Source organism: Rhincodon typus, chromosome 5, assembly GCF_021869965.1.
Source record: "Rhincodon typus isolate 14 chromosome 5, sRhiTyp1.1, whole genome shotgun sequence".
NCBI lineage: Eukaryota > Metazoa > Chordata > Chondrichthyes > Orectolobiformes > Rhincodontidae > Rhincodon > Rhincodon typus.
Window position 1 is genome coordinate 79,981,441 of NC_063336.1, and position 13,142 is coordinate 79,994,582.

The following is a 13,142-nucleotide window of genomic DNA, read 5'->3' on the forward strand; positions in this document are numbered from 1 at the left end:
AGGGTCTAGACCCGAAACATCAGCTTTCCTGCTCTTCTGATGCTGCTTGGCCTACTGTGTTCACCCAGCTCTACACTTTGTTATATCAGATTCTCCAGCATCGGCAGTTCCTACTATCTCTTTTCATAATCTTGACTGTTTCAATGAGATCACCTCTCATTCTTCCAAAGTCCTGGGAATATAGATCCAATTTACACAGCTGTTCATCGTAAGCCAACCCTCTCATTCCAGGGACAAAGGTGGTGAACCTTTTGCTGTACTGCTGTCAATGCAAGTAAACAGAGAGCCAGAAAATATACAAAGTACTCAGGCTGTGGTCTCACCAAACCTTGTATAATTGTAGTCAGAATTCTTTATTCTTCTATTTATCCTTCCAGTTTGCACCAGCCTTCCTGAGTCCATGTCTCTGTTATTCACTCATCTAATCTTTCTTCTCCTTCAACTGTTTTTATTCTCAATTTCTCCTTCAGTTGTTGCCAGGACAAGACTGTCATGTTTTCATTTACAATGTTCTTGCATGACTATCTTCCTCTCTCTAACTACTAAGGCTTACTTAGCTGCTCTTCTGATTTCTGAACTTATTCATTTGTATTTCTATTCAACCAGCTGAGTCTGAGCATCCTTTGCCAGACACATTGGACACATAGCAACCTCCATAGGTCCATAGATATGATAATGATCTATTTCTGTAATAGTCGTAAAGAGATTAATATTAGATAGGACACTGCGGAAATGCCCGCTCTCCCTTAAAATACCAGCCATGGTATCTTTTATGTCACCTGAGAGCAGACAGGGCCAAAGTTTAAAATGTAATAAGAAAGACAGCACCACTGACAGTGCAGAACTCCCTCAGTATAGCTCTCCCTCAGCATTGCACTGGAAAATCAACTTACATTTTGAGTTCAAGTCTCTGGTGTGTAGCTTAAACGTATAACCTTCTGACATCAAGGAGAGAGTGCTACCAATGAACCATAGCTGACACCAATGACAAATGACAATTCTAGACTGCTTCCAACTGTAAAAACATCTAGTACAGTCACTAGTATGGACTGTTGCATCTATGGAGGCAAGAGTTGGTCTCTAAATAAAGAAGATGAGAATATCATTTTTTTGAAATGTGTATCTGGCAGCGGACGCTCAGATTCAGCTGGATGATTAGAAATGCAAATGAATTAGTTCAGGAATCAAAAAAGTGGCTATGTACAACCTTAGATAGAGAGAGGAAGAAAGCCAAGTTTAGACATTGTAAATGAAAACATGATAGTCTTGTCCTGGCAACAATTGAGGGACAAATTGAGAGTAAAAACAGTTGAAGAAGAAGAAAGATGAGATGAGTGAATAACATTGAGACATGGACTGAGGAAAGCTGGGGCAAACTGGGAGGATAAATACAATAAAGAAATACTGCTGCAATTGTACGGGAGTTTGCTGAAACCACAGCTTGTGGGACCATGTGATGCTCAAATGGGATGCTATATTTCCTACAATTGTGATTACACTGAAATATTTAACTTATCTGTAAAATACTTCAGGATTCCTTGACATCATGGGATGCACTAAACAAATGTCCCTATTTCTTTCAGTAGTTTGGGTGGATTCACTCCAATATCACATTATTTGAAAAGCATGTAAGAGGATCTTGTCATGCAGTCGTTTTTTTTTGCCTCTCAACCAGAAGTTCTGTCTACAAGTTCCCCCTGGAATAATGTATCCAATAAATTTATCAATACAGGTTAACTAAAAATAATTCAATCAGTAGTAGAGAGGAAAGAAAGGTGTTGAGCAACTGAATTGTATAGTGACAGACAAAGAAGGGGTGCTGGTAGCACTCCAGGTAGAGAAGTCACCAGGCCCAGATGGGATGCATCATAGATTTCTGAGAGAGGTAAAGAAGGTAATTGCAGAGCCATTCACAGAAATTTTCTAGGCGTCTCTGAACGCAGAATTAGTCCTGGGGGATTGGAGAATCGCAAATATGATACCATTGTTTAAAAAAATGGCAAAGGATAAGCCAGGAAACTACAGATCTGTCAGCTTGACTTCAATAGTACGAAACTGATGGAAGCCATAATATGGGGTAAGGTAAATATACACTTAGAGAAAAATAAGTTAATACTCAAGTTTTTAGGGTTTTAGACAGACAGATGAACAGGCAGGGGTATGGACCACTTGCGGGCAGATAGGATTAGTTTAGAATGGCATCATAGTCAGTGCAGACATCGTGAGCCAAAGGGCCTGTGCCTGTGTCGTACTGTTCTATGGTCTATGACAGTCAGCAGTGCTTTGTCAAGGGTAGGTCATGCCTGACAAATTTCATGATGATATGACACAGGCAGTGGATAAGGGTAGTGCTGTGGATGTTGGACTTTCAGAAAGAATTTTAATATGGTGTCAAATGGCAAGTTGGTGATAAAATTAGAATAGTTTGGGATTGATGTGTCCAGGGCAGCACGGATTAAAAGTTGGTAAAAAGATAGGAAATTGATGGTAGGTATAGATAGGCAAGTCTCAGGTTGAAGATGAGTTGAAAGTGATGTTCCCCAGAGATCTGTGTTGCGACCCTTGCTTTTTCTGATTTGTATAAAAATTTGGAGATGGGTGTTGAGGGCAAAATCTCTAAATTGCTGATGATATCAATCTAGGGAGAGTAGTGAATTGTGAGAATGACACTGAGTGACTTCAGAGGGACATTGATAAGTTGGCCAAATAGGCAGACACCTTGCAGATGAATTTCAATGCAGAGAACTGTGAAGTAGTTCATTTCAGTAGAACAAATGCAGAGAGCCAAGGCAGGCCCAATGATACAGCTTTGCAGAGAGTACAGAAATAAAGGGATCTTGGGCTTCACGTGCATGCATAATTCTCTGAGGGTGGCCAGGCAAGTAGAAACAGTTGTTAAGAAGATTTATAGCTCCTTGGGTTTACAAATAGAGGCAAAGAGTATAAAAAGAGAGGCCATTACCTCTACAAGTCATTGGTCAGACTGCATTTGGAGTATTGTGTTCAGTTCTGGGCACTTTATTTAAGGGAGGATGTTAAAGTCCTGGAGAGAGTGCAGAGGAGATTTACTAGAACGATAACAGGAATGAGGGATTTTAAATATGAGGAAAGATTAGAGAAATTAGAAACAAAAACAGAAATTGTTGGAAAAGCTCAGCAGGACTGACATCACCTGTGGACAGAAATCAGAGTTAGCATTTCAGGTTGAGTGACCCTTCCTCAGAACCCTTTCCCAGAGAAATTGAGCTTCCTCCTTGGAGCAGAGAGGATTAGGAGATGACCTTATTGACGTGTTCAAAATTATGAATAATTTTGACAGAGTAAAGAAGAACACTCTGTTTCCCCTAGTTTTAATGTCAATAACTACGGGTCACAAATTCAGGATTTTCAGCAAGAGAGTTGGTAGTGAGATGAGGAGAAAATTCTTCACTCAGGTAGTTGTTAGGATTTGAAATGCGCTGCTTGGGAGAGTGGTAGAGACGGATTCCATACAAGATTTCAAAAGAGAATTGGATATATATAGTTGAAAGTAATGAGTTTTGAGGGCTATAGAGTGGCTGGGTAGCTCTTCCGTGAGCTGGTACAGACACGATATGTCAAATAGTCTCCTTCTGTACTGTAAATTCTATTATTGTATAATTGTTCCAACTTTATGATATTAGTTTACTCTGTGATTTGGAAATTTACTACTTTTACAGAGTGACATTCTAATCAGAGAACCAAAGAATGATTGAGGCTGGAGGAAGCTATCATGTTTATGCTCTGTGTCCTTGAAAATTGAAGCAAACTTTGATATGCTGTTCTTAGTTCAATGATAAACATTAATTGATATAAAATTTGCATCTGGCAAACAATTCATTCAGGTTGAAATGTTCAAATTGTGTTTTGAATTGCTGCTTTTCTTTCTCATGGATGAGGCTCTCCTCTTCCAGCCTGGTTCAGTCAAGCGATTGTTTCTTCCACTTAGTAAAGCTATACAATATCTCATTGATAGGAAGCAAATGATGGAACAGATGAAATCGATGGCAGTGGGATATCCTTCACTCGCCAGAAGAGGAGCATCAGAGTCAGTGGAAAATTCATGCCTACCCTGGACTGGGAGAGAGTCGAGAGGAAGTACATGTCTAGGTCATTAGGTCATTCCTATCTTCCCAGACCAAGTCTGTCATTAGTCTCAGGGACGCAACTTCACAAACCAGCTGGAACCTCAATGACAGAAGAACAATGTGAGGACAGAAAATGTAATCAATATGGTGGTAACAGTCAAAAACAAGAAGAGAGCAGCATAGAAGGCTGGGAAACTAACAATGAGGAAAAAGATCAAGGCATATCTGTTTCAAAAATTGGGATTTCAAAGGAAACAATGGATGAACTGAAAGCCGTTCTAAAGGAGAGCCCTTTAATTACCGGCCGGCAAAAAGTGAACAATATAACTAGTTGTTCTGCCTCTGATTTAAATGTACAAAATCCTGAAGAGAAACCCGGAGAGGAAGAGGGCAAATCCTCCATCGCCTCAAAAGCACAATCCAGCAGCCCCAGAGAGCAGACAGCACAGAAATCAAGCAGGCAAGTTGCTGGAGATGAGCTGCTGAAAGAGGTCGTGGCTATTCCCAATACCCAAAATTCAGAGAACATCAAACCAATCGTTTTGAAAGCATCGGAGTTACCCAGCCATGTTGACAGTGGATTAGACTCAAAGCATGATCTAAGTTCATATGTTACAGGTTGGTACTTTGCTGGTGGTGTGTTACAATTCATTGAGGAAGTTCAAATTCATGGCAGTGTGCACCTTAATTCACATTTTGCAGCCATGCTAGAGATTTTACCATTGTTTTCATCACATGGCTGACTAGGAATCGCTCCCTTTGGCATAGGTTGAAATGATTTGCATGTAAATCCTCAACCTGTTTAGTCAAACCATGTGTGTGCCTTCCTTGATAAGTACTTCATGAACCCAGAGCTTCTAGATCAGAGGCAAAGGCTACCCATTGCAAACCTAGACTTCCATGTTGTTACAACCAGGGTTTGGGTGAGGTTTCCCCAATTTATTTTAGTTCTAGCGAGATGTCCTGACTTATCAAGCTCTTGGGTGAGGAGAGATGAAATAAGCACCCTGTCTTTATTCACCTACCCTCTCAGTTGATTATAACAAGGTAAATTTATAAAGGGTCCCTTTCCTTATGGATATATTTCTCTAAGACCAAATGAATTTGTGTTTTAAAAGGAGCTAATTTAACCAGGTTTTCTTGAATTCGGAAAAGAATGAATTTATTCGTTACTAAAACAATGACAAATAATAAAACAACACACATGCATATGCACAGATTAGGAACTAAAATTACAATCGAGAAGTTGAGTCGAAAAACGTATAGTTACAAGATATATGATTTATTCTCTGCATCACTTGTGAAGAGTAGAGTTAAATGTTGATATTTGAGTAGCTGGTTTTGAGATTCTTAGCTTAGCAGGTTGATTGAAATTCTTTTGCCCTGTTTTCTTTTGATTTATTGGCTATCTGGATTCTAGCACTCAGAGCGATAGACTCCTTTCCCTGCAATAAAGGGGTCACTAGTGGGTGGTTTTTCGAATATGATCTACACAGCACATTAGTGTTCGAATCCAGGATAGTACACATGTGTATCTCTATTCAATAGCAAACTCTCTTTCACTAGCTCGCACTGACCAGGACTGAACTGGTTTTTTACCCCCAGTCTGTTATATTCATGAGAGGTTAGACTCAAAACATATCTCTCAAGCAGAATACTGTCTTTTTTCCATGTTCACCATCTGAGATAACTTGCAAGAGATTATGGCTCACTTTGTAGTGCATTTTCAACCTTTTAAAGCTTCTGTGACACCTGTAGGTGTGACATTCCAGAATTCCTCTCCAAACAGCCACAGTCATTTTAGCTGTGTCAGTCCTATCTTAAAACTCATGTATTGGAATTTCAAAGTTTGTTATATTCCTAGGTGATCCGGGGTTATGAATTGAGGTTGTGACAGTGGTTAATACTTTACCCCTCTGTTAACCAGAAGCCAATTCAAACACAATGAAACATCTAAGGGGAGAATTTCCATGGAGATTTGCTGACCTCCACAACAGCCACAAACTATATTTAAATGATGACTTCACAGGACCATTAATAAACAAAATTTGAGACTGAATCGTAGAAGGAGAGATTAAGTTAGATGAATTTGGTCAAAGAGTTAGATTGTAAAAGAGGAGAGAGGTAGAAAGGTAAAGGGATTTTGGGAGGTAATTCCAGAAGATTTCTGCCTTGGCCTGTTGAGGATACAGCTGCCAATAGTAGGATAAAGAAAAAATTGAGGATGTAAAATACGTCACATTTGGCCAAGTGCAGATTTCTGGGAGACCTGTAGGGCTGGAGGAGATTACAGAGATAGGTTGGGGGGCTTGGAGGGTGGGCGGGGGGTGGTGGGGTGCAGGGGGAATGTGGTGGGAAGGGGGTTGTGGGCATAAGCCATGAAATGATGTATTCTGACATAGACTTAGGAGAAACCATGGAGAAATGTTGTTAAAAATCATTTGTCCCATTTCTCCACTTACAGGAGATGTCAATTTGTCCTTGACCAGAGTTGTCCAGCCTAAGCTTCAAAGAAAGTACTTAAAGCTGGCTGAGATAACTTCTTGCAAAAGGAACTTCACTTTCAAAATGAAGAGATGACCTTTTGGGTTTGGTGTGATCAGCCAATCAATTTTACAATAGTTTCAATCCCTTCAATTCCAGGCAATAGTTTCCGTGCAGCTATCAATTCCTTTAATTATTTTAAGCACTTCAAATAACATAACTCCTCCAACTGTTTTGCTGAAGGAAATATAACCTTAGTCTGTGCACTTAGGTGCTATTCCCCTCTTACAAATTGATGATTGGCAAACTTGGTATGAAGGAGATGTAAGGAGATGTGCTCATGGAGCAGTTCCTCGGAGACAACAGTTTGCCATGCTGATAACTGTGACAATAGATGGTACATTTTCATTTGAGTTCAGGAGGATGTGGGTTTCCACCCAGAAACCTAATCACAGAATCCAGACTGACAATCCAGTATTGTACAGAGATATGATTTGAGTCTGGGAGGATGTGGGTTCCCACCCAGAAACCTAATCACAGAATCCAGACTGACAATCCAGTATTGTATAGAGGTATGAGCTGTACATTGGAGATGCTGTCTTTTGGATAAGATATTAAGCCGAGGTCCTACCCCTGCAAGTATGAGAACATAAAAGCGCACCATATGTTATTTCAAAGAGAAGCAGACTTTTCAGCTCTCATCAATACATCCTATATCTCACAATTATTAAACAGATTAGTTGATTTTTTTCACATTGCTAGTTTGAGGGAGCTTGCTATGCATGATATGGTTGCTATTTTTCCTGAAAATTTCAACAATGACAACAACTGTTGATTGCAAAAGCACTTAAAGATGTTCAGTTATCATGAAATAGCCTCTATAAATGTTAAGAAGTTTCTCATGAATATAAACCTGTTGGACTCCATGACCTGTTCCCGCATTTTGCATTCTATTCAGTTCCATGTAATGTAGTAATCTCTTATTTTACAGTTAACATGAGAGACCTGACTATGATTAACAGTGTAACTCCCTCACAAACAAGTACCACTGTCGAGCAAGTGAAGCAACAGATCACAAGGGAAGACATACGATTTATCCGTTTTGAAGCAAGTGACTTTCATGGAATTTCAAGATCGAAAACTATTCCATCTCGTTTTTTTCAGGTATAGTGTGCCATTTGCCTTTAAGTGGATAATGTAACATGCTGATTACAGAAAGCCACAGGTAACAGAATCAATTGCCTTCCATCATCAGTAAACAATTTGTTGCAATTTCATTTTAATGGTAACAGACAAGCTTTGTTGTATAGCTTGATTTTATTGGAAGCATTCTTACCTCTGAGTGCAAATGCTGTGCAAAAATTCTATGTTTGGGTTGAGCGCAAAAACAAACCTACCCCAGTACAATATTATAAAATGTGTAAACTATCAAGTAATACACTAAACTCCGGTGCTAAAGTGGTGTTTAATTTCTCTGCATTTGATTATCTGAGTCTGGGTAATTGATCCATATTTATTGCGCTTGGTTGATTAAGGCAAAGTAACAGGCCTCATATATAGAGCTGGAAGCTGTTAGATGAGTGAAAGGATAGGCATTTTAAGGTTCGTTAAGAAGTAAATAAAGTTTAATAAGGTCTGTAAGTAAAGTTCCTGTACACTTAGAAACTACCATCATTTCTGCAAAGACAAATAGGTGCTGCAGAAAATCAGGTCTGGTAGCATCTGTAGAGAGTAGCAGAGTAGCTAGAGCAGAGTTAACATTTCAAGTCCAAAGACCCTTCTTCAGGAATGAAAATAGTTGAGGAGAGGTGGTATTTATGCTGAAGATGGGGTGGGGTGGAAGAGAATACAGTACAAAGAGATGGTGCCTAGGGAGAGAGAGAAAGAGAGAGACAGGTTAGGTAAACAAAGAGATCACTGATGATAAGCCAAGAGGGAGGTAATGGCTAGAGTGTGCTAACAAGAAGTGTAAATGGCGTAGCTATGTTGAGAGCAGGCTGCACAACAGGATTTGGGGGTTTGGGCAAAGGTAATGAATGAGGAAGGGAGAGTTCATGTTCAAAAATTGTTAAACTCAATATTGAGTCCTAAGGCTATAAAGTATCTAGCTTGTGTTGAGCCTCACTGGAGTACTTAAGAAGATTGGATACAGAATTGTTGGTATGGGAACATAGTGGTGTATACAGAGGGACGTGAATGTCCTGGTACATGAATCATAAAGAATTAGTATGCAGATATAGCAAGTAATTAGGAAGACAAGTGAAATGTTGGTGTTTATTTCAAGGGGGATGGAATAATAAAGTAAGGGAGTGTTGCTGCAACTGTACAGGGTATTGGTGGACCACATCTAGACTACTGTAGAGTTTTGTTTTTTTTTTAAATTTACAAATGGATATAGTTGCATTAGAAGTTCAGAGAAGGTTCACTTCATTCATTCCTGGGATAAATGGCTCATATTATGAAGAAAGACTGGATAGCTAGGGCCTATATCCACTGGAATTTATTAGAATGAGAAGTGATCTTCTCGTGATTAAACCATATAAAATCCTGTGGGGTCTTGATAGGGTCGATACATGGAGGATGTTTCCTCCTGTGAGGGACACTATAATTAAGAAATTTAAGAATGAGAGGTTGTGAAGATGAGGACAAAGATAAACTTTTACTGTCAGATCGTTGTTACTCTGTGGAATTCTCTTCTTCTTAAAACAATGGAGTCTGGACCATTGAAAAATTTCAAGGCTTTTTTGGATAGATTTTTGATAGAGGAGGGAGTCAAGGGTTGTGGAGTGCAGACAGGAATGTGGAGACGAGTCCTCAGCCAGGTCAGCTATGATCCTTTTGAATAGCAGAGCAGGCTGAGAGGGCAAAATGGCCTACGCCTGCTTCTAAATAATTTGTTCCTATGTTAACGCTAATCAATCGGCTTATCTTACTGGCATTTTCAAACAATCTATAAGGAACAACAGTCCTGATGTTTAACGCATTAACAGGTGTTAGCAAAGGGGGATTTCAGCATAATGGGCCTGATTTTTCAATGGTCAGATTGTCTTTATTCCAGTGCAGATGGGAATTGCTCATGGGGACTGTCCAGAATCCCAATTATAGCAGACATTGAAGAAAGCATCTGGCAAATTGAACTTTCTCCTGGGCAATTCCTCAATGCTTGGAACCCTTGAGAATCTCCATATAAATCAGAGACATCAGAAAGTTCTGATGAAATTAGGTAAAACAGTTACTCAGGAAAAGTTAAACTGTTAAATACATAGTCTAACTCCGAAGTAAATTTACCAACTGCATCTCCCCAGATCAGTTACATTGCCCAGAGCCTAATCCAACATCCTCACCACCACCTGCGGGAAATGCCCCTTCTCCATCCACCAGATCTAACCCAAAGCCCTTCTGCCCTGCACCCCACCTCCAGCCACCACCTGACTCTTCAACTGTATGATTGGAATGGATTTGTGGTCTAAATGGTCCATTCCTGTTCCTATGTGCTTACTTAAGCATTATTTCTCAGCAGGGTAAGGAAATGGTGTGTTTGGGGAAAGTGTTAGATGGTTGGGAAAGGGGTGAGCTGACTAGGGGAAGGAGGGTTATGGGGGAACTCAGAGGGTGTGCAGAATATGACTGAATGGCTGGACCATGAAGATGAATGGATTTTCTGGAGTGTGATTGAGCTCTGAGCATTAGGAATATGTGCATAGTATTGCCCAGCAGCAGAGTAAAGGACTGACATAAAACCCATTGTAGGAATAACATTTTGGGGTTCAGAAGAGATTTACCAGTTGCCAAGTATGGAAGGTTTGAGTTATAAAGAAGGGGTGGATAGGTTGGAACTTTTGTCATTAGAACATAGGAGGTTGAAAGGTGACATTCATGATTTTATAAACCTTCTATAAGGGTATAAATAGAGTTAATGGTAGGTGTCTTTTCCCTAACATGGGGATTTCAAGGCTAGGATACATATTTTTAACATGAGAAGACAGAGATTTTAAAAAAGAGATGAGTGTCAAAATTTTTGCACAGAGGGTGATTTGCATGTGGAATGAACTTCCTGAGGTGGTTGTGGATGTGGGCAAGCTTACGATGTTTAAAAGAGACTTTGCTAAGTACATGAATAGGAAAGGTTTGGAGGGATATGGGTGAGGAGCAGGCAGGTGGGACTGGTTTAATTTGGGATTATGTTCAGCATGGACTGGTTGAACTGAAGGGTCTGTTTCCATGCTATTTGACTCTATGACTTTATGACTCTATTGATCTAAAGAGAGTTCTGACCTAGTATTTCTTAGATTCTGAAAGAGTGCTGGGTTTAACTAGTTTATTGTCCAGACCCAATTAAATGAACTCCCTGTCCAGTTTGCCTGACAGGCTTATACAATGCTTTAACTTTTGCAGGGACTTAAAGACCAGGAATGTTGTTAGTATGTTCTAAACTGGTGACCCAAGTACTTATCTAAATCACCAACATGAAATTGCATGGAATTAACTTGGCCAAACATGTGCTTCTTATACAGGAGAAAGTGTTTCATGGGGTGCCTCTCCCAAGAGGTTATCTGGAAATAGCTTTGGACCCGAAGGAAAATGGAATGAATCATCCTAGTTTCAACAGTGACATACTCTTAATGCCCGATATCTCAACCTTCAGAATCCTCCCCTGGGCTGTCAAAACTGCAAGGATCATTTGTGATTCTTGCTCAATAACAGGAGGTCCTCTTCTGACATCCCCTAGACAGATAGCAAAGCTTCAACTGAACCAGCTCCGGGCATATGGCTTCACCTTGTATTCAACGTTCACGTATGAGTTTTGGCTTTACAGTTTCACTCAGACATTAAACACACCGGCATCTTTCCCTGCTGCAACTCTCCTGAATAACCATGACCAGAACTTTGTGCAGGAGCTATTCAATGACATGTATGGTGCTGGGGTTGATATCGAAAGCTTTTCCTCTTCCTTGGGGCCTGGCCAAATGGAGGTCTCCATCCGAGCTGAATTTGGAATGGGTGCAGCAGACAATGCCTTCACATTCAGGACTGGCGTCAAAGAGCTAGCAAGGAAACACAATAATGCTGCCAGCTTCTTCACACCCTCAGGTTTTGGCAACTCAGGCACGTTTTCCCATAGTCTGTGGGATGCTAATGGGAGGCAGAATCTCTTCTGTGATTCAACGGCAGCGCAAGAGCTGTCTGGCATTGGGAAGAGATGGCAGGCTGGCCTGGTGCAGCATGCCGCTGCCCTCAGCTGCCTGGTGGCACCTGGACCCCGTTGTCGCCAACGCTATAGTGCAGGGAAGCGTGAAGGGGTTGTTGACGTGACCTGTGGCACCAATGACAACAGCTGTGCCTTTAATGCCAAGTTCCACGGTGGTGGGGGTGCCCGTCTTGAAAACCGACTGGCATCAGCCATGGCAAACCCGTATGTCGTCCTCGCTGCCACTGTGGCTGCGGGCCTGGATGGCCTCAGGAGGGATTCCCCTGAAAACTCAACACAGGCTGCACCCATTCTTCACCCACTGAAACCCTGCAGCATTCCTGTTCGGTTGGAGGATGCACTCATTGCACTGGAACATGACTACTGCATTCGGAGGGCACTGGGTGAACCTTTCATCCAACATTTCATTGCTGTTAAACGGTTTGAATTGAAGACACAGACATTAGATGGTGAGAATGACAAGTACCTACAGTACTTCATTTAGTAAAATGGCCATAGCTGCATATGTTATATCACATGCACATTACCATGCTCCATGTCATACACAGCAAACAATATAGAATATATAGGTGCAACATATACAAAATACCACACACATAATACCATATAGCATATAATTGAGAGTACATACTTTAAAATATTTAAGAATATACATAAAAACCATATATCATCCATAGCATACCATGAACAACATGCTATGCATTTTACATCACACAGAGATTATATGTAATAATATATAAAATACACTATGTATTATATTTGATACATTACACTATGTAGTATTCATAATTTGTACAATATATTGTAACTAATTTATCACATGCCATATAGACAATTCATCTTAATAACAAGTTTTCAAAACTCTCCATTCACAAATTAAGTCCTCATTCTTTAAGTTGGGGTCCACTGGCACTGGCAGGAAGGGGTAAATCCTGACATTAAGAGTGCATACACCATTTGATTTAGTGTTGAATAATCTGGATAGTTAGCCTGATCCTTGGGAAGGAAATCATTTTCTTTTGAATCCTCCTCTGGTTTTGTTTTGGAGGCATAAAGTTGTGGATACTTATATAGTGCATCAGAATTTTGCATGATGTGATCTTTTAAATGGAGTTTGATCAATTAAGGAGATTGGAAAGCTTAGGTTTTATATTTTCCTTTCTAATTTACCTTGAAATTATTTTTAATTAAAGTGGGACTTTTCTTCCTTTCATACCAGGAGATATATGACAATCAGTAACCTATACCTTCCCCCGGGCGTTGAGTTTAATGAAACAGTTCTCAGGAGTAAACAGATGAGCATGGATGCCAGAAAGCGGGAATAGATTCCTCATTTAGCAATG

General features: G+C 40.2%; 1 protein-coding gene across 1 annotated transcript in view; it reads left to right on the plus strand.

Moving 5' to 3' along the window:
* The window catches only part of lgsn (lengsin, lens protein with glutamine synthetase domain), a 53,815-nt gene extending 41,337 nt beyond the window's left edge, over nucleotides 1–12,478 (plus strand). The window contains exons 3-5 of the mRNA XM_048597076.1: nucleotides 3,995–4,724; nucleotides 7,582–7,754; nucleotides 11,105–12,478. Of these exons, the coding sequence (XP_048453033.1) occupies nucleotides 3,995–4,724; nucleotides 7,582–7,754; nucleotides 11,105–12,283 (2,082 nt within the window). The 3' untranslated portion in view covers nucleotides 12,284–12,478. The remainder of the gene's footprint in view (nucleotides 1–3,994; nucleotides 4,725–7,581; nucleotides 7,755–11,104) is intronic.
* Nucleotides 12,479–13,142: the final 664 nt, after the last annotated feature.